The sequence below is a fragment of the Dendropsophus ebraccatus genome, chromosome 2 (genome assembly GCF_027789765.1).
Source record: "Dendropsophus ebraccatus isolate aDenEbr1 chromosome 2, aDenEbr1.pat, whole genome shotgun sequence".
Taxonomy (NCBI): domain Eukaryota; kingdom Metazoa; phylum Chordata; class Amphibia; order Anura; family Hylidae; genus Dendropsophus; species Dendropsophus ebraccatus.
In genome coordinates this window covers 14,190,231-14,217,754 of record NC_091455.1, presented here as the reverse complement: position 1 = coordinate 14,217,754, position 27,524 = coordinate 14,190,231, and the positions used below count along the sequence as shown (strand labels likewise).

General features: G+C 42.4%; 1 protein-coding gene across 3 annotated transcripts in view; it reads left to right on the top strand.

Annotated features, from left to right (window-relative positions):
• The window catches only part of KHDRBS3 (KH RNA binding domain containing, signal transduction associated 3), a 92,178-nt gene that overhangs the window by 27,796 nt on the left and 36,858 nt on the right, over positions 1–27,524 (top strand). For all 3 annotated transcript variants that reach the window (XR_011361806.1, XM_069959815.1, XM_069959814.1), the window contains 3 exons: positions 23,393–23,520; positions 24,832–24,948; positions 25,605–25,751. Coding sequence is in view for 2 of the 3 variants with exons in the window: in XM_069959815.1 (XP_069815916.1) it covers positions 23,393–23,520; positions 24,832–24,948; positions 25,605–25,751 (392 nt within the window). In the remaining variant the exon portion in view is untranslated. The remainder of the gene's footprint in view (positions 1–23,392; positions 23,521–24,831; positions 24,949–25,604; positions 25,752–27,524) is intronic.

Here is a 27,524-nt window from a genome sequence, read left to right as displayed (position 1 = left end):
CTCACTTCTAAGGCAGTCTTCACATGGTGATCGCTATGTGGAAGTTCTGGGCAGCAGTATTTTTATTCCGTTACATATGGTGTAACAAGTCTCCAACTTGCAACATTCATGCAGTTCAGACCTCAACTGTTTCACTTATTATTTTGATTAAGCCCCCTCATCCGTTAGGACTACAGCTTAAAACCTGCCAACTGCACAACAAGGACACTGTCACTAACACCACCCCAGCCTCACCGGCATGGTTAACCGGGAGGGTCCATTTACTGCCAGAATGGACTCCAATGGTTCCTGGCCAGATCAAATGACCATCTAATGCAGGGATGGGGGAACCTTCGGTCCTTCAGCTGTTGCAAAACTACAATCCCTGTCATGTCTGGACAGGCAAATCCAAAGCTTTGGCTGTCTAGGCATGATGGGAATTGTATTTTTTAATAAAAGCTGGAAGCACTGAAGGTTTCCCATCCCTGGTCTAAGAAGTATGGTTGCCCCCAGCTCTTCCCCAATTGCAGGTATTGGGTAAAAAGTTCATGTAAGGCTAGAAAAACAGATAAGGCGTACCATAGGGTGAAATCTTTTAGTGATGGTAAAAAAAGTGAGTGATGAATCTAGTCACCTGACCTGAGAGTTGTGCTCAATTAATGAAGATGATGAAACGCTTGAATACGTTGTATTCACGCTTCTTCCCCTAGATCCACTGGGTCTGGACCTCAGCTTGAATTGAGAATATTGGTGTAAGAAGGTTTGGAATTACTCAAGAGTCATGAGAACACTGACAGCACTAATGTTAGCGCCATTGATGTTTTCATGACTCCCTCAAGTAATTCCAAGGATTCTTATAGAAAGATCAGACTTGTTAAATTTCAACTGCAGGTCTTCTTATCTTGAAGAAATAAGCCACTGCCAGAGGTTATTCAGGTTTCTCCTGTCTCCCCCATTAAAACACATTCACAAGTGCGAGGATATATGCGAGGCTAAAGTCAATAGCTGTCTTTGGGTGCTAGACCAGTCTGTGTGTATGAGGAAGACCTTTTTAGTCTATTTGATATGTTACGCTTTCCGTACTTCACTGGTTCTTTCGGAAGTTGGACAAAAAGCTCCTAACTGCTGAATTAGATGAGGATATAAGAGAGTTTCCCAATCTGTACATAATTAGCGCCTGTTCTCACCCATGTAGATCACAAGGTTGATATTCTTCCTCTGCTTTGATCTCAGACTCAATAATTAATTCTCAGATCATTTTTATATTTAATGACCAACGTTCGGAATATTGAAGTTCTCGGGCTTAGCAGGTGTTCACCACCTTTAAAGAGTTAAGACAGAGAGACTTTGCAATTAGATTTTTTTTTTTTAATGAGTACAATCTGAACAGAACTAATCTCTTTTGGATCATTACTTCACCTAATCACAAAGGATATTTTTTAATTCAACTCCGGTGAGGATTTCAGTTGGTGGTTCTCCGGAGCTTGGTAATTGCAAACAAGGTCTGGGCTTTTTGCTGTACACCTAATGGACTCTGCAATTAAGAGAGAAATGTAGCTTAACCCCTCAGGGTGATGTCACCAAATTTTTTTTTTTTTTTCATTATTCAATCATTTAGTATCTGGAGAAGCCATTTTTCAGGAGTTGTTTACTGTCCTAACTTTGTCCTCCGTCTTTGTTCTATATCTGTTGTATATACAGATGTGTCCATCCATATCTTTCATAGCACAACATGAGAAACTTAGAAATAAACAGAATTTTTGTGATTCTCTGCCATGGGCTGTCTAGGGTGTATGTTTATGTGACCACCCAATAATTTTATGTGAGTTTTGGATTGTTTGAGGGCCTTGATAACATGTTAAAATATTGTGTTTGTATAATGGGAACTAAATTTAAGGAAGGGTAAAGATGGACACATCCTAAAAGAAAAACACTGGGATACTGCTCTACTGTGTTCACTATTTTAACTATTTTCCAAGACCTTCTCCACTATGTAACTATGCAAATGTGGTAGTTTGGTGCATCATACTAGCACATTTACATACTTACATAATGGTGGAGCTTTGGAACGGCGGATAGAGGAAGGCACTCTGCAGTTAGTCTGGTTGGCGGTGCAATGCGGTTTTATGGAGATCTTATTTTGGAATTACTACTGGTACATTCGCTTTAAAGCCAATTCTTTATGGTGAGGGTACAAAACGTATGGAAATGTGTTCCCTTCCACAAGGAAGAAAATAGGAGTTAGCTATCTAGTATGCCATGTCTTATCGTTTAACTATCCTTGCAACATAGCCAAGCCAGAAACCCACCTTTTTAGATAGCTGTTTCACAGTCTCATTGACCATAAGGAAGATCAGGTGTACCTAAGCCACAGACCTTCCATACATTGGCCTACATTTATCTTAGGAATTCTTGCACAATTTTTGGCAAGAAATTTGGTTCACAAGCTGTGAACAACCAGTTACTCTGCAATTTAGATAATTTCTGCCTGTGGCTTAAAGGGGCTGTCCTGCCAGGACTGAATAGCTGAAATGGCCTCTTATGTCACATCTCAAAATCTAGTAGCATCAACACTGCCCCCCCCCCCCCCCCCGGGCATTCTGCAAAAAGGGCTCCGCCCCTTAAATAGTATAGTATAAGCCAGCAGGTACTTGATCTAAACTTGCTAAATCTGGTGGGTCTTAAACAGTCTATAAAACAAATGAAATTTCAGGTCACCTGGTAGCCTGGGGAGTGCACATGGAAGGGACGCCTTAGTATATACAGCACCAAAAGAAAATCCAGTGCTTAGGTTATTCATAAAAATTCATAATATTAAAGAAGTCCAGTGAAAATTTTTATTAAAGTATTGTATTGCCACACAAAAGTTATACAAATTACTAATAAACACTTATTACGGGAAATGCTTATAAAGTGTTTTTTTTCTCTGCACTTACTACTGCATCAAGACTTCACTTCCTGGATAAAAGGATGATGTCACTTCCTGGATAACATGGTGATGTCACTTCCTGGATAACATGGTGATGTCACAACCAAACTCCCAGAGCTGTGCAGGCTGTGGCTGCTGGAGAGAATGATGGCAGAGGGATGCTCAGTGTCCCTCCAGTGCCCTATTTCCCTCAGTGTCCCCCTGCCATCATCCTCTCCAGCAGCCACAGCCCGCACAGCTCTGGGAGTTTGGTTGTGACATCATGTTATCCAGGAAGTGACCTCACCATGTTATCCAGGAAGTGAAGTCTTGATGCAATAGTAAGTGCAAGGGAAAAACACTTTACTTTAATAATTTTTTTTTTTTGCTGGACTTCTCCTTTAATATGCATAAAACATTCATATTCATAAAAACCTTCAGACATGAAAGTGGATGCATTTCGATTGAAGTATCACTGTTCATCATCACTCTTCCACCACCTATACTGTCCACATTGTAAACAAGGGCTGATAGGCTAGAAAGGTGTTGGGTTTTTTATGACTTTTTGCTCCATGTGGACATGCTTTTATGGATCTACAATAAAGACCTTCATTCTTTTGCTGAACTTTGTGTTTCTCCCGAGTAACATTGTAATAAATTCTGTCATCAGGTTTTATAAGGGTTGTGCAAAGTATCTTCTACACCTGGTAAGGCATAACCTGTATATAGGGCTCATTCAAACTTACACATTTTTCATTGTATATGATACCCTGAAGGGAAACCAATGTATAATGGATTCCACTGTTTTCATTGTGACCCTTTTATTGAACCAAGAAAGAGCAAAATGTCTAAATTTATGACAACTGACTCTTTTTAGCTGCGTGTTACATGTGGAGATTCACCGTCCATCACGGCCTCAGGCCATGGTTAATAATAGAGAGATGGAGAGAACAATCTTGGTCCATTACTTCCATCCTGCTGGGTCTTTTTATCTTAATTTTCTAATGCTACAGGGGTTCCAGAAGGGTTCTACCCTGGGATATTTAATTCACAATTAATGGGTTGTACTGTTTTTTGTTTTGTTTTTTTCTTTTTTTTCCAATAGATTTCTATAAATTGGGAAGCTTTTGTCTTTTGTTTCTTATAGTCTTAATAATAATAATAATGTGTCACTGTCGTGAATTTTTTTTTTTTTTTTTTTCCCAGAAATCAATAGTCCAGGCGATTTTAAGAAACTTTGTAATTAGGTTTATTAGCAAAATATGCATTTTTAGCATGAAAAAGCAGTTTGAAGCTCTCCCCCTGTCTTCATTGTTCTCCTATGGAGAGAGCTAAAGAAAAGACCAAAACAGGACAACAAAGAGTTAATCTACAAATCCCTCACCTGTTATCTCCTGGGACAGTCACCACTAGGGGCGTAACTAGAAATGGCTGGGCCCCATAGCAAACTTTTGATTGGGGCCCCCACCCCCTCAATCGACCACTATGCCATCAACACACTCAGCTCTACACAGGTTCTGTACACCATATAAATTACAGTACAGTTATATTAAGTGACTCACAGGGGGCGTCTTCTCTGATCGGAGTTGTTTCCTTCATTTTCTTCTTCATCCTTCCTGGGCCATTAGAACTTCTCCGAGCCACGAATCCACAGAATCTGCCAGAGAAACATATTAGGCTCCTCACTATGGCACCATCCTCATCTCTATACAAACTGCACATCTGTATTGGCCCCTTTACCCCCTTGTTTAGTGGATAGCCCTGACACTATGTGATCCCCTTATAGTATATGCCCCTCTGTGTATTCCCCCTTACCGATGCCACCCTTGTTGGCCCCTTATAAATTACCACCCGTGTTGTCCATCCCCCTTAAAGATGGTCCCCCATGGTGTCCCCCTATAGATGGCCCCCTGTATTATCCCCCTATGTATACCTCCCTGTATAATCCACCATAGATTGGCACCCCTGTATTATCCCCCATAGATGGCACTCCTGTATTATCCCCCATAGATGGCACTCCTGTATTATCCCCCATAGATGGGCACCCCTTTATTATCCCCCATAGATGGGCACCCCTGTATTATCCCCCATAGATGCCTCCTCTTTCCCCCCACCCTCATAGATGCCCCCCCTCCTCCCCCCCCCCCACCCTGCAGGCTGATAAAAAACAAAACAAAACTTAACTCACCTGACAACGCGCTCCCACGTCGATCCTCACTCCTGGTCTGTCCTCTGTTGCTGCCCGGCTGCCGGGGGTGTTGCGTCTTATCCCCGGCAGCGCGTGCATCCCAGAGCTCCCTGTGCGCCGGAACCGGAAGTCAGGGCCCAAGGCGCGCAGGGAGCTATGGGATGCGCGCGCTGCCGGGATCCCAACACCCCCGGCAGCCGCGCAGCAGCCCGGGGAAGACGGAGCCGGACTCTTGTGACCGCAAGCAAAACAATGCTTGCGGTCACAAGAGTGATTGATCGGGAGGGCCCCCCGGGCCCCCCTTTGTGGCCACTGCCTTGACCCCAAACAGCTGTAGCACCCGGGAGGCCTGCTCGGCCGCTGGGTGCAACAGGCTATGTGAGCTCTGGGGGCCCGCGCCACGGGCCCCGTAGCGGCTGCTATGGCGGTAGTTCCGCCACTGGTCACCACTGACCTGTCTGAGCTCGGATTACAGCTGTCACCCAGCTCCGTGCCTGTAATCCTCTGTTATCTGCTTTCTGCTGCCGGCTAACTCCCTCCTTCCTCCTCCCCCCTCCCCTCTCCCTAGAGCAGACAGGGTACGACTCCTGCAACAAGTCACAATTTTCAGATTTTTCAGAGTGGATGAAAAAGAGGAAGGAGGGGGGGACCTGGGAAAAGGCTTTTTACATGCAGATAATGGCAGATTTGGCTAATAAACCCAATTACAAAGTTTCTTAAACGCCTGGACTATTGATTTCTGCAAAAAAAAAAAATACGACAGTGACTCTTTAACCCCTTAACGACATCGGGCGTAAATTCACGCCCTGATGCCGGTAAGGACGTTCAGAGCGGGGCCGCGCGGCGACCCCGCTCTGAACCGCGGCGGTCCCGGGTGCCGCTTGTAGCCCGGGACCGTAGGTATTAGCGGGCACGGTCCGATCGCCGTGCCCGCTAATACAGTAATCAGATGCAGCTGTCAAACATGACAGCTGCATCCGATTACCGGATTCAGCCATTCCCTGGTGTCTAGTGGTGGAGATCGCTCCCCCGGGATGTTATCCCGGAGGAGCGATCTCCGTTTCTGAAGCCGGCCGGGGACCGCTCCAAGATGGCGCCATCCACGGCTCGGCACTCGTTTACTTCCGGCTGCAGCAGCCGGAAGTAAACGAGTGCCTATCTCATGGATCTCTGCAGCATATCTATGCTGCAGAGATATCTATGAGAGATCAAAGCACTTATACTAGAAGTCCCCTAGGGGGAATAACCCTAACCCCAGGGGGGAATAACCCTAACCCTAGGGGGGCTTCTAGTATAAGTGTTAAAGTAAAAAAAAAAGTGTTGTTAATAGTAAAAATCCCCCTCCCCTAATAAAAGTCTGAATCACCCCCCTTTTCCCAGGTTATAAATAAAAGTAAATAAATAAATAAATAAACAAACATGTTTGCTATCGCCGTGTGCGTAATCGCCCGAACTATTAATTAAATATCACATTCCTGATCTTGCACGGTAAACGGCGTCAGCGCAAAAAAATCCCAAAGTGCAAAATTGCGCATTTTTGGTCGCATCAAATCCAGAAAAATTTTAATAAAAAGCGATCAAAAAGTCATATATGCGCAATCAAGGTACCGATAGAAAGAACACATCATGGCGCAAAAAATGACACCTGAAACAGCCCCATAGACCAAAGGATAAAAGCGCTATAAGCCTGGGAATGGAGCGATTTTAAGTGACGTATATTTGTTGACAATGGTTTACATTTTTTACAGGCCATCAGATACAATATAAGTTATACATGTTACATATCGTAGTAATAGTAACGACTTGAGGAATATATATATAACAAGTCAGTTTTACCCCAGGGCGAATGGCGTAAAAACACTTTTCCCTCAAATAAACAAAATGCTTTTTTTTTTTTTTTTCAATTTCACCACACTTTGAATTTTTTTCTGGTTTCGCAGTGTACTTTATGCAAAAATTCAGCCTGTCATTGCAAAGTACAATTAGTGACGCAAAAAATAAGGGCTCATGTGGGTTTCTAGGTGGAAAAATGCAAGTGCTATGGCCTTTTAAGCACAAGGAGGAAAAAACTAAAACGCAAAAATCGAAATTGGCTCTGTCCTTAAGGGGTTAAGGCTTTGTCTGGCTTGGATCACCCAACTTGCTGATATGGAGGAGTAGCCAATACAATTCCTCTTTCATCACATTGGCTCAGGATGAATAATCTGCGGCACCTGTAAGGCTGTTTAGTCCTGTGGAATTTTAGTTAACACAAACTTGGCTTATTTTATGCAGAGAAAATGTGCTTAAATGTTGGTGCCTAGCATGATATTTTAGATCATGTTGTTTTTCGGCCATGCCATACCCCTTTACGTCATGCACCCTTGTCCCTTGAGACACTATTTCCCTGTTTTTCTTGGGGCATGTAGCGTAATAGTTGTATTTCAGTTATGTGTCACACATATGGTGCATGTGGAGCCCAATATGGGCTTGTGTATCCATTTCTAAGCCAATGGATTTTCTAAACACATCCACTTAGACATAGAACAGTCATGGTTATGACTTGTCTACTCTCTGTAGATTTGATCACAAAGTTTAAAAGATATGCTGCCATGTGTAAATGATGAGCTCTGCTATTTCTAGTTATATAACCGGTGTGGGATTTTTCAGCAGTTTTTTTTCCCCTCTGCAAGTTGAATCTTATTTTTTTTTCCTAGTGGATGTAGATTAGTTGTCATGTCTCCCATATACTGCAACACAGAAGATAATTTCCTTTTCCCACCTATCCATATAGCACATCCTCACTAACAAACAGCAGTAGAATGGAGGACATTATAGAGCAGTACCAACCAGTGTAAGCTGAGTCCATATAGCGGTGAAATATACCACTTTCAGTAGCATATCTGCTTATCACCCTACAGCTTTATACTCTTCTTCTACCTTTGTCCGAAGACTTCAATGGGTAGTAGAGATGAGCGAACCTCGAGCATGCTCGAGTGGATCAGAACCCGAACTTTCGGCATTTGATTAGCGGTGGCTGCTGAAGTTGGCTAAAGCCCTAAGGCTATGTGGAAAACATGGATATAGTCATTGGCTGTATCCATGTTTTCCAGACAACCTTAGAGCGTTATCCAAGTTCAGCAGCCCCCGCTAATCAAATGCCGAACGTTCTGGTTCGGATCGACTCGAACCCGAACCCGGTTCGCTCATCTCTAATGGGTAGCTGTAACTGATCCCTAAGTGAGGCCTGTCCTGTCTCTCAAGACATTTTTTCAGCAGTGTGAGTGAGTTTGAGAGAAGGGGTAGAAAAATATTCCTCATTATCTCTTAAGTTCCTTGCTGCTGCTGCTCCAGTGTTCCCTAGATGCCGACTGATCTTCACACCCTGGTCCTATCTCAACAAACAACAAGTGTGATTTGGCTGAGCCAGCATTTCCTGGATGTCGAGATGGAACCAAAACCCAGTCAGTCCCATAGATCGAATTTTTTTGCTGCCAAACAACCCCTCTAATTACTTTAAAGATTTCAAGGACAATAATGTTCAGCTTATAGGACTGATATATTATAGAGATGCATTTGGTCCAGTCTTGTAAGTCAAACATGTCTCCAGTGCTTCTTTGTCAATGGAAGATTGGTGACATTAGAAAATTAGTGCAATGTAGAATGTTCATTTTTCAGTTATATATGTTTCCTTTTTGCCTGGTAATAAGTTCTTTTTAAATGCTAAATTTGTTTTTCTTGAGATTTATAGCTGTGACCATGTGAGAGACTCGAGAGCATTCATCTAAACTCCTGAATTTATACCGAGTTTGCATTGAACTATAAAATCCCATAAACACAGTTTCTTCTAATGAGGACTTAATATGACAGGGTAGGAAAGGATGGATTTCTTTTAGGATTAGAGTAACTGTGTGTTTGTGTCTTTACCAATACAGAGTTTCTCTAGCAGTAGATGAGCTTTTTATATTTGGCATTGGATACGAAGAGGACATCTTCACTTTCTTACCTTCTGCTGTTGGCTTATCATTTCGTAAGATAAGTGACTGTATCCATGTTTTCCCGGACTCCCTAGGGTTGCACCCAACTTCTTCAGCCACCAGTATATAAATGCTGGACGATCAGATGGGAGTCGTGCTAATCTCTAATTATGAGACATTGGAGCCCTCATCTAAACAGAAGGAAAAGTATAATAGGATTGACACAAAGTGCTCGATATCTCCTGACCACCAGTTCTGTAGTAGTAGTAAAGGGATGACCATGGGTTGGGTCCGCTTGGTTTTATTGATGATTTCCTCTTTAAATCCCTATCTAAATAAATGATCCTATTTAAAATCCCCTATGCATAAGGATTTTATCAATTAGTTGTAATTAAGAATATTGAACTGTGACAGCGGTTTCATCCCATGGTTTCACCCCAGTCCTTGGCTGGCTTCTGATAGTTACAAGCAGTGCTGCACTTTAGCAGCGCCAGCCATACCAATGCCATGAGGTCTGGTCCCCTCTTACTGCAGTGGATGGCTGGGACTCGGGATCATACCTCTCCGCACATGCGTGGTAACATCATACCCATAGCTCCTTTATGTGGCTTTTGGGGAAAGTCGCCTTTGCATGTCAATGCTGCTATGGGTGATTTTCCATGGAAAAATCAGGAGTGTGCATGTTTGGGGCCACAGTGGTGACTACTATCAATACATAATGTAATATACAAAATTACACGATTGTCCCCTGACTGAGTAGTTTGGATAGTGCCTGTGTAGCCACTGCTCCATTTATCCTCGAAGGGCTGCTGAATGTTTCAGAAAACAACTCTGAAGTGTTCAGGCATGGTGTGCACCATTAATTTTGGGGACAACTACGTCTGCAGTCTCTGGATCGTGGTGGTGGTGGGGGGGTTCATACTAAAATTATCCCACCTACCTGTCTAAACCGAGAGATATAGTCAAATCAATAGTCTGAAAATTTAGAAGAGCAAAAACCTCATCATGATCCTTCCTTGTACAGATTTTATTTGCTCCCAAACAGTGGAACCAGAGGTGGCCCAACAGGTATCTATCCCTAATACAATTTAGTTACAGTATGCTTATATAATACCAATATTTACTGTACCATTACACAGCAGTTGCCCCCATTGGGGCTCCTAATCTAAATTCAAGAATCTTCCTTCTTTTTTTTTTTTTTTGGTGTTAGAGCAAGGTAGATTATATGGGGGAAGTAAGTTGTGTAAATACTGTCAATGCAGATATTGTCTACAGCTTAAGGCTGGGTTCACACTACGTATATTTCAGTCAGTATTGTGGTCATCGTATTGCAACCAAAACCAGGAGTGGATTAAAAACACAGAAAGGATCTGTTCACACAATGGTGAAATTGAGTGGATGGCTGCCATATAACGGTAAATAACGGCCATGATTTCAATATAACAGCCGTTGTTTTAAAATAACAGCAAACATTTCCCGTTAAATGGCGGCCATCCACTCAATTTCAACATTGTCTGAACAGATCTTTTCTGTGTTTTTAATCCACTCCTGGTTTTGGTTGCAATATGAGGACCACAATACTGACTGAAATATACGTAGTGTGAACCCAGCCTAACAGTGGACCTATAAGTAGTTTTTTTTTGTTTCTGACTAGATAAAAGGCAGTGTACAGTTGGGATTCTTACCCTGAATTAGGAGATATAACACTTGCTTCAATCTGTCGCTCCAGCACTGAGATATAAACTTGATTTTTTTTTTTGCACATTAGGATATAAAGCTCAAGGGGTGTTCTACTGGGTTGAAAAAGCCCAGTAATGTTAAGACCCATCTCTTACAACCCTGTGCCTGTATGTAAATTGTAGTATGTAGTAAATTGACAGACCTCACATTGCTGGGCGTTTGCAGCCCTAAGCCTTCTAAGGCTTATATCTCAGTGTTGGAGTGATAGATTGGGGGGCAAAGTTATATCTCCTTATTCAGGGAAAGAAACCCTATTGAGCTGTTGCTATACAGCAAGTGGCTGCTGTCAGGTCTGCCTTAAAGCGGAAATATCAGCAGGTTAGACTAATCTAGCCTACTCATGGCTCACTATTGCGCACAGGGCGCCAAGGAGGACAAAATGAGGATCTTAGCAAACTATTTGATCAAACAGAGTGTACCATGTCGCCAACGTTAAGGCGTCCTCGAGACATGGACCCTACTCTAGCATTTTCACACTAGCAATGGCCTCTCCTGGGCTGAATAAGCCTACAACTGGGCAGATAGGAGCCAAATGATCTTTTTTTTTTTTTTTTTATAGCAGCCTTGGGACATGGGTGGAGTGCAGGAGGACAATATGTCTGTTACCTTCCTCCTTGGTGCCGTTCCCATGCTGTTAGCAGTGTAATCCTCGGTCCGGAGCACCATTTGAAGTACTGCCGCGATCCGTCCTGCTCCTTCTAATGATGGTCAATGGAGCAAGTGAACCAGCTTGTGTGATGGGGCTCCGAACGGTGCTCCGTACTAAGGATTACCCGAACTGTGCATGAATGGCACCAAAGAGGAAGGTAAGATACATACCGTCCTCTTCAGTGCTCTGTGCACAATCTGGCACTATCAGCAGGTAAGATTAGTCTAACCTGCAAATAGTTCCCCTTTAAACCCATGATACCAGTGCTGTAAGAAAACCATTCTTATCACTGAGCCACTGTGCTATTATGATAGCTGGAGACCCTGTTACAGGTATTTCATTAGGGCTCAGGAACTTGGTTATGCCCCTGGATGACCCCAGTCTGCACCAGGCTGTGTCAGCCATCTCCACTCTTGTCTAATCAGAAGTTGTGAAATAGACCTGACATTGTATCATCCGCCGCCTCCCCGTTATATGGAAGTGATGACATGCAATTTCACTGTCGCTTTTAGAAGGAGATGCTTTTGTTGGAGCTGTCCGCAACTCAGCTTGTTTGTCCCTGAGATATCTGGATGTATAGAACTTGAAGGATTTCACACTCTGTTTTACTATGTGTTTTTTTTTTTTTTTTTTGCCTGGAATAATGTTGACTGCAGCGTTATCTGGCTGAGAAGGAAGTTGGCTATGCAGGTTATACTGGACGTACTGAATACTGAAAAATATATTTCGGGTTAGGTAGGCTTTAGGCCAGTGATGGGTAACCTTTTCAGCTTGGTGTGTCAAAATTTTGGCAAAAAAAATTAGCATAACTCTGTGAGTCATTTTGACAATAATAATTTTGCAATATTTATAGTTTTAAATAATAAAAATATTCACTTTTTGTCCCACTTCTGGCTACCGTAATTGCTGCACCGCCGGGGCTGTACTAAAGTCCTTTAAAGGCACGCGGCCGTGTGTCACCAACATAATTACACGTGTCATAGGTTCATCATGGCTTTAGGGACTCCTCACACCTCACACCTATGGCTGACACTAATGCCTCTCGGCTACATTTAAAAACAAACGCCAGGATGTTGGTATATAATTTGATCAAACCATAGTGCCCCATGTACCTTGTGCAGGTCCCCTGGCTTACATGAGTCCCTACACTAACTCCACACTGTGTCAGTCAGCGACCGACAACCTTGCAAAGTGAGTGCAAGCTGTCGAGGTAGGTCACAGAATCGCCCTGCAACCCCAATGTCACAGGACCAAACCCCGAAGGCGCTGCCGGCGGAGAAAGCAGCCACCAAGCAACACAAGTGTGAACAAGATTTTACCACACTCCACTGCACTGGAGGTAGAATGGGAGAAGTAGGAGGTACTTGCCATGTGTGCACAGGTGCTTCCTGCTAATTGAGGTCACATTGGTCTTACAAGGAGGAATGCTGCTGTATTGCTTGGTGGCCGCTTTCTCCGCCGGTAGCGCCTGTTTGTTTTTTTTTGTTTGTTTTTTTTTTTTTTTTGGGGGGGGGGGGGTCCCTTGGGGTTTGGTCCAGTGACATTTGGGTTGCAGGGCCTTTCTGTGGCCTCCCTTCCCTGCTTGCGCTCACTTTGCGGCCGTGTTGATTTATCGTAGGGACTTGTGTGAGCCAAGGGACCTGCACATGGTACAGGAGGCAATATGGTTTAATCAAATTATATACAAACATCCTGGCCTTGGTTTTTAAATGTAGCCAAGAGGCATTAGTGTCCGCCATAGGTGTGAGGTGCAGCAGCTCCTTTCTGTGTATGTATATAGTATGTATATAATTTATTATGATGAGCCATTTTGCTGCTCTGCACTGTTGCAGGGAATGATAAACTCCCCCAATGTGTGTACATTGCACCCATGATGGGATGCCAGATAGCTGTCTGTCTGCTCTGTGCCTAGAAACAGCACCACCCTTGCCCACAGGATGTACCTGGTATTGCAAATTATTTACTTAGATACAACCCACGGTCAGGAGTGGAGCTGTCCCTAGCGCAAGGCAGTCCCCTCTCCCCATATCTTATGCCTGTCCTCCATATACTTTGGGATCGCCCAGCCCCTCGCTATGTCCCGGGCCGTGATTACCCAGCTCGCTTCTGAATATTTTTGCTATGAACTATATGGTGGTAAGAGGCTTATACGATATGAAAGGGGATCTGCAGCATTACATTGTCCTTATGCCGTCACAGTGAGTTTTATCACTAATGCTAAATTGATTAATCTGGATTACAATCCCATTGCGGACCTCTCTTGTCATATTAACGTACAGCTGATATATATGGTATTTTATGCCTCTAATTCCCTTGATCTCTGGCACATAGTCCGTCCATGTTTCCTATAGCGGCTCCAATTCAATTCCCCTTATTTCTTGGGTCTTAACATCTGTAAAGGTAGCGAGGATTGACGGCGGTAATACCCGGTCGCAGATTAATACCGGTCTTCTTGCAGATGTAACATCTGTATTTCAAGGTTTTAATCCTAACCTTAATCATACATTTTACTTCTGGTAAAGCCTCCTGTGTACTAAACCAACCTAGTGGGAGAGAATGTAATCTGTGGATTAGTGCCCCACAAATCCTGCTCCCCTCTCAACCTTCAGAATCTGATTAAAGATCTGACGGTCATTTGTTCTGAAAGTAATCACAGTGTACTGTCATATAGGACAATGTGTTTGATTTGTAAAACCGTGCAGGAGGGTTGCGGTACATGATACGAGGGACTGCAGTCTTACCAAGGATGTACCAGTGCTTCTCTGCTGCAGTACAAAGGTCTCTTGGCTCAGTAAGAAATTCATGTTCTGGTTGTCTCTTAAAGGGGTACTCCAAATTTGTTTACCATTAAAATCAACTGGTGTCAGAAAGTTATACAGACTTGTAATTTACTTCTATTTAAAAAATCTCCAGTCTCAGTACTTATCAACTGCTGCATGTCCTGCAGGAAGTGGTGTATTCTCTTCCGTCTGACACGGTGCTCTCTGCTGCCACCTCTGTCCATGTCAGGAACTGTCCAGAGCAGTAGCAAAGAAAAGCTCTCCTGCTCTGTACAGTTCCTGACATGGACAGAGGTGGCAGCAGAGAGCACTGTCAGACTGGAAAAATACACCACTTCCTGCAGGACATGCAGCACCTGATAAGTACTTGAAGACTGGAGATTTTTTAAATGGAAGTGAACTGTATAGCTTTTTAACACCAAGGAAGAAAAGAAAATATACAGTTACTATATAACCTGACTTTATCTTCTTAGTGTATACTTTAGGGCTCATTTGCATCTAAGTTAAAGGGCTTTTCCAGGCTTTAAAGTGAACCTGTGAGATTTGCAGCACTAGCGCCAAATGAGCTAATTAATATTTATTCAGTAGAATTTTTAGCATTTACTTCCTGATGATTTTTGGCTTTGGAGTACAGTGGGCGGTGTTACTGACTGACCACCCACCCTGTGTGAGAAAACCTACTGAGAAAATGGCCAATCACTGATAGGACTGCCCTGTGGACTCCAGAATGAACAGAAGGAGAGATGAACAAACTTTGAGCACGTTCAGATTTGTAGGAACCCGAATTCTTGGCGTTTGATTACCGGTGGCTGAAGTTGGATGAAGCCCTAGAAAGTCCTGAAAAACATGGATACAGCCTATGGCTACACTACTATAGATGTCATGGGAGGGTGAGAAGGCTTTACTCTTGTACTAGTTTTTCAAGATACTAAGTAAGCATCAATGAAAGGAAAAGAAGTAGTGCAACAAGGAGGGGGTGACTGATAGCAGTCGGGAGCATGGCGGTCAAGAGTGAACACTGGTAGCAACATCATGACGTAAATACTGTATGCCAGGTGTTCTTAAGGGGTTAAGCACTGATCTACTGTTTACTGATGAGAGCAAAGCCTTGGTTTACCTTTCTGGGACAGGGGGGACTGAAACAGGCTCACGGATTGCATGTACACAGCACAGAAATTTGCCTGGACATAGGAAAACTAAGGCTTGTTTTTGCTTCTGTTGGACCAGTAGAAGTGTGCAGTACTTCATGAATATTCTGATGCATACCTCTGACATATACTGCTGTATAGGCACACAGTAATAGATGTTGACTTTCTTTAGAAAGATATACCACACAGGGTAGGGATGATTTATAAAACTGTCACAAATTTTTGTGCACTGTGGTGTGTGTTTTCTTTTTTTTTTTTCTTTTTGCAATGTTGCTGCTCTCTATTCTTCCCTCCAAGTGGGTGGGGCTTACAGGAAGGGACATGGTCTAGCAATATAATTTGTGGCTGAAAGTCTGTCAGCTATATCCTGCGGCCACTGCAGCAACCTGTTGCATCTTTTGTTTAATTTTGTTTACACATCCCTTCGAGGGGTAAAATATACAAAAAATAGAATGGGAAAAATATTATATATATAATTATAATATTTGGTTGAAGAGCAAATGCAAAAATGTCAGGCAAGGGATCTGTTAGAAACAAACTCACCCCTCCTCATTCTTCCTCCATTCCGCTGCTCCCCGGTCCCGTCTGGAATCCACATACATCAGACACCCAACTCTTCCAGCTGAGCGTTTGCCTGCTTAGCCAGTCAGTGACTGGGTTGGTGTCTCTCCCCAGTCACTGATTGGCCGAGCAGGCAAACGCTCAGCTGGGTTTGTGACACGGCAGCTAAAAGAGCTGCAAGACACTGGCAGCAGTCAGCGGGATCTGGGTATGGTGCTACGGGGAACTAGGATACATAAGTTTACTAATTTATTTTCCCACAACCAGGTGCTCTCTGCTGTGAAGAGAATTTTAGTGCTCGCTCAACACTACTATTGACCCCACCCCATGTGCACACGGCATCCGCTGAAAAGTGACAGGAAGTGTTCACCTATTATATAGACCTTGTGGTAAAAAAAAAAACTGCAATATTTGATTTAATTTTATTTCTTTTTTATGATGATAAACATCGAAATCTACTAAAAAATGTTCCCATCTGTTAACCATAAATACCTGCTGCTCAGATTTGGTCTTTTCCGACAATTGATTGTCTTAGATGGATTGGAGGTTTGTAAGTTTGGTCCTTTTTTTTTTAAAGGTTTCACAGATTTCAGCTTTAAAGAGTCGCCATCCGTAACAGAGATGAATGAGCTTGCGATTGCCTTGAGACCTGTGTCATCATTTTTCTCCAGAATTGAGCTCTGTATTGCAATTTATTTATGTTTTTGGCAATTTTGTTTGAAACTTGTGTCAACACTCCCGCTCGCCGCTCGATTTTTCATGTCCCGATGTCAGCGCGTGATAAAGTTTCTTTTTCTTCTATTTGCTTATAACAATTATTTTCGCTGACCCCCTCGTCCTCTCTGTATCTTGGCCGGCTTTAGACTTTTCTCCAGCAACAAACTGTAGAGTTCTGCTGTGAACCGCAACCTGCTAAGCCTTGGTTCACACAGTGCGGCTGGTGCGTTTTTTCAAATTACAAATACAATTAAAATAGAATTGATTGCTTATGGTGGGAACGTAGAGTATACAGTTTATACATTTCTAAATAAATAATAATAATAAAAAAAATATATATATATCGTTTTTTGTTTTTTTTTGGGAAATTTTTGTAACTGTTCTATTAAATTTGAAAAGGAGTAAACTGAATACCGCAAAGTGTAAACCTTCGTGACACCTTTCAAGCGACAAGTTTCCTGGAGAATCACAGTAGCTTTTACTTTTATTAAACCACCTTACAATACAACACATTTCAGGGCTCTGGGGGCCCCTTGATCAAGTCAACAAAAAAATTGGATACTTGTTAAAGGGGACTCCTGAGCCCTGAAACGCGTTGTATTGTAAAACGGTTGATTAAGAGTGGAAGTTACTACCATCCTCCTGTGGGTTGTAGGCGCCATGCAAGACTCAAACCAGTTTTTTTTTTTCTGTGGAGCTGAAATGCCAATCCAATGTATTTATTTGAATATGCAATGGAAAATTCCAGAATTCAGAAGACTGGAACTAATTTCAGTTGCGGAAATGTCTGCAAAAAATCTGCTACGTGTGCATATACAGTAGCCTCACACCGATGTTTAGCTGCTAAACCATCTGCCCAGTAACGGTAGAATTTACTATTAGACGCAATAAGTTTGGAATCTCGGCCATTTTGCATGTCTGTGCAGTTTCAGCAGCAATGTAGATGCTGCGACGTGTGAACCCAGACTAAAATTGATTGCTACCAGTTAATAGTCATTACTGACTGGCGGTTCTCAAATTTCATTGATTTACTAGCTGTAATGTACACACGTCTGTTCTTAACCCTTCCTCCTGACTCTACGTGAATGATGCAAGACAACCAGCTTTGGAAAAAAAAAAACCTCTGTCTGGAGGTTTTATGTTATGTTTCTATAGGTGATGGCTGTGACGGTTGCATCTTGTCAAGGGTTCTTCTAGGATAAAATTTTTATCGTGAGCTCATGCTCAGACAGACATGGCAGATAGCTGACACATAACAAATGAGTGTATATCTGTCTTTTAGTGTATATATGGCTGTTAGCAAAACTATGTTTTCCTTCTGAGCTAAAGAAGTGGTGCTGAGCTACAATGTGCATGCTTATGCTCCCTCCCCCATTGCTTAGCATGATTGATTTACAAGGCTCCGTGCTGGAAGCCAAGCAGGGAGAGGTGGGGGAGGGAAGAGGCATGCACGCTGCAGCTTAGTACTAGCACTATAACAAGTGCGTTTTGAAGGAAAGCATGAATTTATAACTTAGCTTTTTATTAAGCAATCAGCAGGTTAGAAGAATCACACATGGGATGCTGGCGATTAAGGCAAATTTTTAGTATGTTTATCTTCATCTTTACGCTGTTTCCACGCTATTAGGAGTTTAACCCCCATTCTGACTAGGTGTTTTGGTGCACCTGAAGGCGGGACTACTCGAGGGGCCGTCCTGTGGTTATTAAAAGGGGCGTGGTAGTCCTGCCCCCAGTGCACAAAAACATTTAATTAGCCTAGGGATTAAACTCCTAATAGCACAGAAACTGCTTAAAGGATGAAGGTAAGAAACGTGCCTCTGCGCTCCGTGCACTATGAGAAGGTGGTTTATTAGAATTTGTAGTCTTCAATTTGTAGTATTTCAACACTGTAAGGGTATGTACACGCTATGGGATACGCGCAGAAACTTCAAGGAGATTCCCACTTGGCGTTCCACCCATCCCTTGGACTCAATGATATTCGGCGTCAAATATCACCATCCGTCAGTTTTTTTGGGTGGATGACAGAATTCGATGGTGAATATCTTTGTGTCCATGTGATGGGCAGAACTTCTAGCAGAGGCCATGTGGTGGAATCCGCTGGAAGTCTCCACGCGTATTCTGTAGTGTGCACGTACCCTTACAGCATTGACATATAGAAAAAAAACACTTTGCTTACATTCAGATCCTGAACGCACCATGATCCTGTCTACATGATAAAGCTGGGTTCACACTATGTATATTTGAGGCTGTATTTGTGAGGCTGTATAGCAACCAAAACCAGGAGTGGATTGAAAACACAGAAAGGCTCTGTTCACATAATGTTGTAATTGAGTGGATGGCCGCCATTTAATGGCAAATATTTGCTGTTATTTTAAAACAACGGCTGTGGTATTGAAATAATGGCCGTTATTTACTGTTGTATGGTGGCCATCCACTCAATTTCAACATTGTGTGAACAGATCCTTTCTGTGTTTTCAATCCACTCCTGGTTTTGGTTGCTATGAGGACCTGACATGAGGACCAAATACAGCCTCAAATATACATAGTGTGAACCCAGCCCCCAGGTGCAAGGCTTCTTGCAGTTCAACCCTTTAACAAGTATTTTGGCCATGATCTGGTTGGGTTTCAGTGTTTAGCTATAAACAAGATTGTTCCCAGTCACCAACCAATGTGTAATAGAAAGCACAATATACAGCGCTGAAGCTTGATCTACCGACACTTTAAATCTATTTACTGAGCTCTACCGAATGACAACTTCAGCTCTGCTACAATACATTGACCGGCTGGGCTCAGCTACATCTGAGTAACTGGTGCAAGTAGACTAAAAAATGGGCACCTGAAACCCCAGATGAGAAGAAATCTATACAACACTGGATGTTAAGGCTTTAGGTTAAATCCCAGCATGTCTCTGGTTCTGCTCCATTGAATTCAGTAATGTAACTTCGCAGTTAATCAATGGAAACAAATCCCGCGTTCACATCGCTAGGAGAATGTAAATGGACTCCGGTGTGGAGCAGCAGTAGTGCGTTTGTTATCCTGTTAACCTATTAGAATATTAGAAAGTGAAGCACTCTGTCAGGAAACTGTTTTACCTGGTAATGGCCGTTCGAATACAATAAAAAACATGGGGCACTGGGAGGAGAGCGTGAATCCCCCGAAATTTCTTTGGGTCAGATTAATTGGAATCATTCAGTTTGAAACAAAAAACCCTCCAAATGTTCAGAAAAAAAAAACTTTGCCTCAGAAAACATTTTGCCTCCTGTGCAAGATCGAGTTCCTAGTAGTGGGGGAGGTAAAAAGATGCTAGAGAAACATGGCAGGAGATGTAGGACTAGTAATAACTTCTGCTGTTCTATGGCGCAAACGTTATAAATTGGCCTTTGGATTTGGCAAACGATTTAGTGGCATCCTTAGCATGTGCACCGACAACCCAACTCTAGACAAAGTGCAATGTTGGAGGAAACCAGCTGTGATCCAGTGAGTTAACAACCAATGGTGCAGATCTTTAACACCCATGCCCTAGTTCAAAATAGTATATCCAACAGCATCCAAAAGTTCTAGTAAGTCTTCAAAACTTTATTGTGCTCACAAGCAATACGACGTTTCGACTCGCGATGAGTCTTTGTCATGCTTGACAAAGACTCCTCGCGAGTCGAAACGTCGTATTGCTTGTGAGCACAATAAAGTTTTGAAGACTTACTAGAACTTTTGGATGCTGTTGGATATACTATTTTTAGCTACGCATTTTACCCACTCACTGAGATAGTGGGCCCCAGCGTGCATCCTCATATCGTGCTACTTGACAAGGATTGCCTAGTGCTGCTGGATTCCGTCGTTTACCCATGCCCTAGTGTCTAGAGGACACCAATGGCCAGTCTGATACGCAACACCAGTATTTTATAAATTACACTTTTCTGGTTGGCATCCTCGTCCACATTTTGCATTTAGCCCTGTAGCTTAGTTATACCTCCCCAATTTCATGGATGCTCTAGAGGTCCAACAGTCATGTATATTATACGTGGCACAGGTGATGACTGTTATGTTGTACATTGAGGAGCTTTGAAGGAGAAGTCCAGCCTCCAGAATTTGTTTTATTTTTTTTAAAGGCAGGGGTACGAGAGAAAGTTACAAAAGGGTATTAACTCACCTCTCGCCTTGCCTCTTTAGCCCCGGATCACCGCTCCGGGATATCTGGTGCTGCATGTGTTACAACTAGAGATGAGCGAACCGGGTTCAGGTTCGAGTCAATCCGAACCCGAACGTTCGGTATTTGATTAGCTGGGGCTGCTGAACTTGGATAAAGCCCTAAGGTTGTTTGGAAAACATGGATACAGCCAATGACTATATCCATGTTTTCCACATAGCCTTAGGGCTTTATCAAAGTTCAGCAGCCACCGCTAATCAAATGCCGAAAGTTCGGGTTCGGACTCGAGCATGCTCCAGGTTCGCTCATCTCTAGTTACAACCCATCTGGCGAATTGGCCGCGGGGGTGGGACGTTGTTTTAGTCATTGACTGGCTGAGAGGGCTGTTCAAGATGGGCATTTTCCCCCGATCCGTCATCAAAACTCGAATGCCTTCCGGTGGGGGTCCTGAGGCTGGTCTCACTGCTCATGGTGGCCAGAGGGGAGAGGTAAGCAATACTTTATTGTTACTCGCCCCTGCCATCTGCAAGAATTCGGCTGAGGCAGGACTTCTCCTTTTAAGTTACCTCTGTCTTGATCCTTTGTAACCTTGAGACAAGCAGAGGATTTCTCCACGTTTTTTCACTTCAAAGGGGCAAATCCATGAACACCTAACTATTGGTGATCTGTTAAGCATTGCAGGAAGATGAGCCATTAGCGCTCATAAAAAAAGACCAATGATTTGTAATTCTTATGTCTTGACTGAGAAATGCTTGGAAATTGTAGCTCTAAGGAGTTGAAGACCAGTATTGAGTGAACTTGCTGAAAGTTCAGGTTTGCCAATGTTCATCCAAACCTGAACACTCCACATTTTGACTCCCAGCGGATGGGGAGGTTGGATGCTGCCCTAGAGAGTTCTGGAAAACGTACAGCCGCAGGATGACAATTTCTCCAGCTGCCGAGGGTCTAATGGCAAGCATTACGGTTTGGATGAACATTGTTGAACCCAAACCTTCGGCAATTTCACTCAAAACTATCGAAGACTCTTAGGCAATTGCCCCTTTTTCCCTTCCTACTATCTGGCTCTTACTCTTTGCTTTGACAAGTTAGGAACAAATCTACCAAGAAAGCAATGATCCTCCTTTCTTAAAACCCTGTAAAACGGACAATTACATGGTGGCTATTCATATGAATGCTTGAATGTGTCACGCCCACCGGAGGAGATTCTGAACAAGTTCCCCAATTTTCCCCAAATCATTCCATATCTGTTATTTATTACTGATCTTGGTGGAGGTTGGTACAGACTTCTACTTTTAGCTGGAAAAAAATAAATAATAAAAAAAAAAAAGGAGAAAATACAAATGTTTTTATGCGCCAGCTGTTGACAGGGCATCATTATGTAAATGTGATAATAAGCCGAAGTACAGACTGACGGAGTTTGCTGGATTCCTGGAGACTTTTCTAAGATTTCCTGGTTTTACGGCTCCTTAATTGCAGGACTTCCTACGTTGCATGTAATCTGAATTAATAATAGGAGAAATTCCGACAACCCCAGAATCTTGTGATTTCACTGTAGATGTTAATGATACCTGGACGAGCAGAACTGTAGAAGAAACACCCAATGATATGCATTATTATTAGGCAGGGTCAAACTGAGGGCTAATGTGTATAGGATTTGTGTTCTGTATATTGCAGTATTTTATTTTTATTTATTTATTATTTTTTTAAATCTTATTTACACATTGGGACTTTAAAGGGGTGCTCCGGTGAAGAAAAGTTTGCAAAAAGTGTAATAGATTATACAGATTTGCTTCTTGTTAAAATCTCCAGCCTTCCAGTACTTAACAGCTGCTGTATATCCTACATAAAGTGGTGTATTCTATATAGTCTGACACAGTGTCCACTTCTGTAGCAAATCCGCATACAAAAGCTCTCATATTCTGCTCTGGACATATGTTAGGGTATAGAAATTTAGCAAATGTGTTGCATAAGCAAAATTGCTTTCTTTATAAGTTTGCCCCCTTCGTGTCCCTGTAGCGTTGATAGCTCATTGCCTAGGTTTCTGATCGCCAAGGTTGGGTGGTCGCTATGGTTTTACTCCCCTCTCACATGTCCCACGAAGGTCCCACACGTCTCAGGCTTGGATTATCCCTAAGAAATGTGTGACCTCATTGGGAGATGCAGCAAAGCTGAGCAGATTCAGCTCGGCACCACTGCGTACTGGCACTGTGCAGGGATGGAGCTGTGCTCCTCGAAAATATTGGCTGTTGGGGTAACCACCTTAAGTCCCCATGCCTCCAATGCAGTTATCCTTCATTGCTCACAAGAGCCAGGATCACAAGTCCCCCATTTGAGTTGCAGTACTACCAAAACAAATTTCAGTACAGAGGTTGGCTATCTCATTCAGTCCTAGTGAGATAGACAGGCAGTGTGCATGCCCATCTGGCACTCCATTCAGACCCCAGTTCATGTCATCAGTGGGGTCCCAGCTGTTGGACCCCTCTCGATATTTCATTTATAATCTATTCTGTGTACGAGTAATACATTTTTTAAATTGTTTGTAAGCAAACCCATTTAGAGAGTAGAAGTGTTACGTTCTATGTTTTAACATATTTTTATTTTGTTTTCCTTCACATTTTGCAGAAATTGAGAAGATCCAGAAGGGAGATGAGAATATGGACAGCGCTGAAGACCAGTATATCGACGTCGTGATCAACAAGAATATGAAGCTGGCACAGAAAGTTCTAATCCCCATTAAACAGTTTCCTAAAGTAAGTCTATCAATATTCTCCGAGCAGATTTCCTACCACTAGGTTGTTAGGTGCACAGAGATTGTGCTGTTGGAGATATGGTATATAATTCTAAGATTTTTTTTTTTTTTTTTTTTTTCATCAACATATTATTATTTAGGAATAGTCAGTTGTGTATGATTTGCACAGCTCGATGTCATCATCTTGAACTCATTCTTTACTTATGTATTGGATAAAGATCACAAACTGGATACGTTATTGAAGGTCCATGTGACCAATGCCAATAAGGGGGAAATCCTTTTTTGTTATATTTATGCATTGTGGAAAAATGTGGTCTATTCCAATGTATTCTACTATAATCAGACATAATTCCTATAGTGTTGATGACTGACTAATGTATGGAGGAAATAGAAAATAATAGTCTTTGCTTACCTTCCTGTGTCCTCCTATGGTTCTTTGGGTCCCTTGCTGAATGCTCCTGCTTCAACTTCCGAGACTTGTCTTGGCAGTGAAAGCCTGCTTAGCCAGTTACTGGACGTGGCGCTGTCCCATATCAGTCAGTGATTGGCTGAGTGGGCTGTCACCGCCGAGACAAGTCCATCTTAGAAGTTGAGGTGGAAACATTCATCAGGGGGCACCAGGGGAGTGCAGAGAGGTAAACATAAGATCTTTTATTTTGTATATACTTTCAATGATGTATAAAAAGTTTTCCCTAACAGGATAACACCTTCAATATAATCCATGGTTACTCATCCTAGTTGGGCATGTTTAGCTAATATAGTAGCTCCAGACCACTCTCATATTTAAGTCTATCCGCTTGTGTTTATAGAGCACCTACATGTGGTCATCTGTTTGTGGGACGACCATTAATTGTTCCGGTAATAAGATCCCTCTGGCAGCTTCATTCAATCTTACTCCACTGAAATCAGGCTGGATAAAGAGGGGAAACCCTAGTTACCTTCAATGGAACCTGCCCAACGTATAAATGTATACATTTTATTATTTTTGGAAAAATTTGGCACATTGGGCCTTATTTTACGTAGGAAAATTTTTAGATTGATGTTTTCATTGTCTTGTCTTAAAAGTGTATCAACACATAAGGAGGACATTTATTAAAACTGGCGTACGAGTATGCTATTCTTAAATTATGCCCTGTCCCCATTCACCCCACCAGATTTAGTAAGGAGGGGCACACCTCTGTATGCACCCTCTCTGGAAGACCATGGGGTTTGGATGAGACTTCTTCAAAGTCAACCATTAAGTAAAATTATCACATTTACATATAACTGATACAATGAGCTCACATTTTGTTGTTCAATTTGCCTTTTACAGTTTAACTTTGTTGGAAAACTACTCGGACCACGAGGCAATTCCTTGAAGCGATTACAGGAAGACACATTAACCAAAATGTCCATCTTAGGAAAAGGATCCATGAGGGATAAAGCAAAGGTAATTTTAGAAACTCTTCACATGCACATTCTGGTGGGACATGCCGGTCCATCTCCAGGTCTTTGTGGGCCCTTGGGGAATAGAATGTTTTGTGCCCCTTTACCTAAGATGTGTTACTGGCTCTTGAAGTTGCCTTTTGCTTTACTTCTCCCATGACCTCTGTGTCTGCCCCCTCCTTATGCAAGTTTCCCTTTTTATAACTGAACCCCACCTCTATCATCTACTTGTTTGCCCTGTTACTGCCACAAAAGTGAGCGAGTAGTGACAATTACTGCTGTAGGGAACTGCAAACTTGCGTGAGCAGGATGCTAGCAATGCCATAACAGTGGTTGCTCTGGCATTGTGGTGTGCCATGGTTATTATGAACCAACACAGATGGATGGAGGAGGAATGACTACTCTTGGAGGAGGTGTAATGGGGCAGACAGAAGTGGGCCCCAGCATCTGGGAATTGATACTGATCTTGAACATTTAGCAAGGGTGTAGCCAACAAGCAATTTTGCCTTGGCCCCAGAACTTACAGAGACTTGACAAAAAACTAAATATTTGCACCAGAAGGAAAACGTTGCTGTGACTGTTCTCATTACTACTCCCACCATAAATAAGTGTTCCTCATTGTTATGAACCAATAAGCTAATTCTGCATCTTAACTTTCAGGAAGAAGAACTCCGAAAAAGCGGTGAGGCAAAATACTTTCATCTTAATGATGACCTCCATGTTCTTATCGAAGTCTTCGCTCCTCCAGCAGAAGCTTATGCTAGAATGGGACATGCCCTGGAAGAGATAAAGAAGTTCCTTATACCTGTGAGTTTCTTCTTTTTTATAAATTATTCGGTTTGCTTTGTAATGTTTGTTTTACTAAATATGTGCATTGCCTTTTTTAATATCCTAACTTATACAAAATTTGAAGTAACTTTTTTCTTAGTTCTCTTCAGTTTACGTGTATTTCAATGGTGCCACACGTAGGAAGCCTGTTGGAGTTTTTGTACTTTATGTAATTTAGTGAATTTGCAAAAATAGTAATTGGTTGATATGAGACCTGGTTGCTATGAGCAAGAGCAACCCTCAATGACCTCCTCATGTCCTAAGAAATTAAATCGACAAGGGTTTCTCATTTTGCTCTCTCTTCCATTGTATGGTTTGGAACATTGGCAAGATTGCATGTGGGGATTAGAGATGAGCAAACCTGGAGCATGCTCGAGTCCATCCGAACCCGAACTTTTGGCATTTGATTAGCGGTGGCTGCTGAAGTAGGATAAAGCCCTAAGGCTATGTGGAAAACATGGATATAGTCATTGGCTGTATCCATGTTTTCCAGACAACCTTAGGGATTTATCCAACTTCAGCAGCCACCGCTAATCAAATGCCGATCGTTCGGGTTCGGATGGACTTGAACACAAACCCGGTTCGCTCATCTCTAGTGGGGATACAATTTCAGTTTCTTGGACATGTTAATCCAGCTTGCTTAAATGCAGTGGATGGCTTGTAAATAGTGTTAAACTTTTATATAGACAACACAGGGAGATATATTAGCTGACCTTACACTATAGACTGCCAAAAGCACAGATTGTCCACAGATATGTACTCTCTTGCATGGCAAACTTCTGCTAAAGGGTTGTAAAGCTCCAGTAAGCAATATCTGCCCCTGATTCTAATTCCATGTCCACGTGTCTCGGGTTTTGTAAGAATTACGGCCTGATCAATAAGATTAGAGTCTGTTACGGTGTATATGTTCTTGGTTCCTATGTTTATTATCCAGCATACCTGAAAAGACCTCAGCCCAACAAGACATGTCCTCCATCTAAGTTCCTAGCTTCAGCTCAACTACATCTCAGCTTTTGCTAACTAACTTCTGCAAGGTTAGACACCTTGAAATTTGCTGTAGGAAAGTCTACACTGGTTTAGCCCTCAGCCAAATCTTTTAGTAACCTCATGGGTTTGTTAACAACTAGCCACTACATTTAATTTTTACATTTAAATACAGGTGGCTGAAGAAGTTGAATGCAGCTTAAGGGAGTCTGTAATATCGGTGGCTTTTTCAGCCATTGATATTCAAATGCTGTACGATTGGACTTAAGCATCCTCAAGTTGCTCTCATGTCTTGTGCCCATACATTTTCAAAAACTGTTGGCCAAATGATCTGTCAGATGATGGTTATCTCCCCTGGCTTCTCCGTACACTTGTTTTTATATGGGGGCAGATGGGTGAGTTGCAGCTAGAGAGCTCTGGTGCCGATTTATCCCTGTACACCTCCGCTTTGAACAAATTTAGTATACAGTGTATGGGAGCCCTATGATTACTTTTTCCCAAATCCCTCTTTATGGCAGAGGTCCCCAAAATTGTCCAGTTTCTCCTATAGGCTACAGTCACTCAATGACTTTCCTTTGTCTGTTTGATGGCCAGTTTTTGGTTGTCCATCGTGTACAGTTGGGTAACAGTCGTTATTGCAAAACAACTGTTAGGGGAATAATGGCCGTTGTTTTTAAATAAGGGCCACTAAATGGCAGCCGTCCAAAATAAACAACCATCAAATGGACAGAAAAAGACATTGTGTAATTGTGGCCGCATGCTATATAT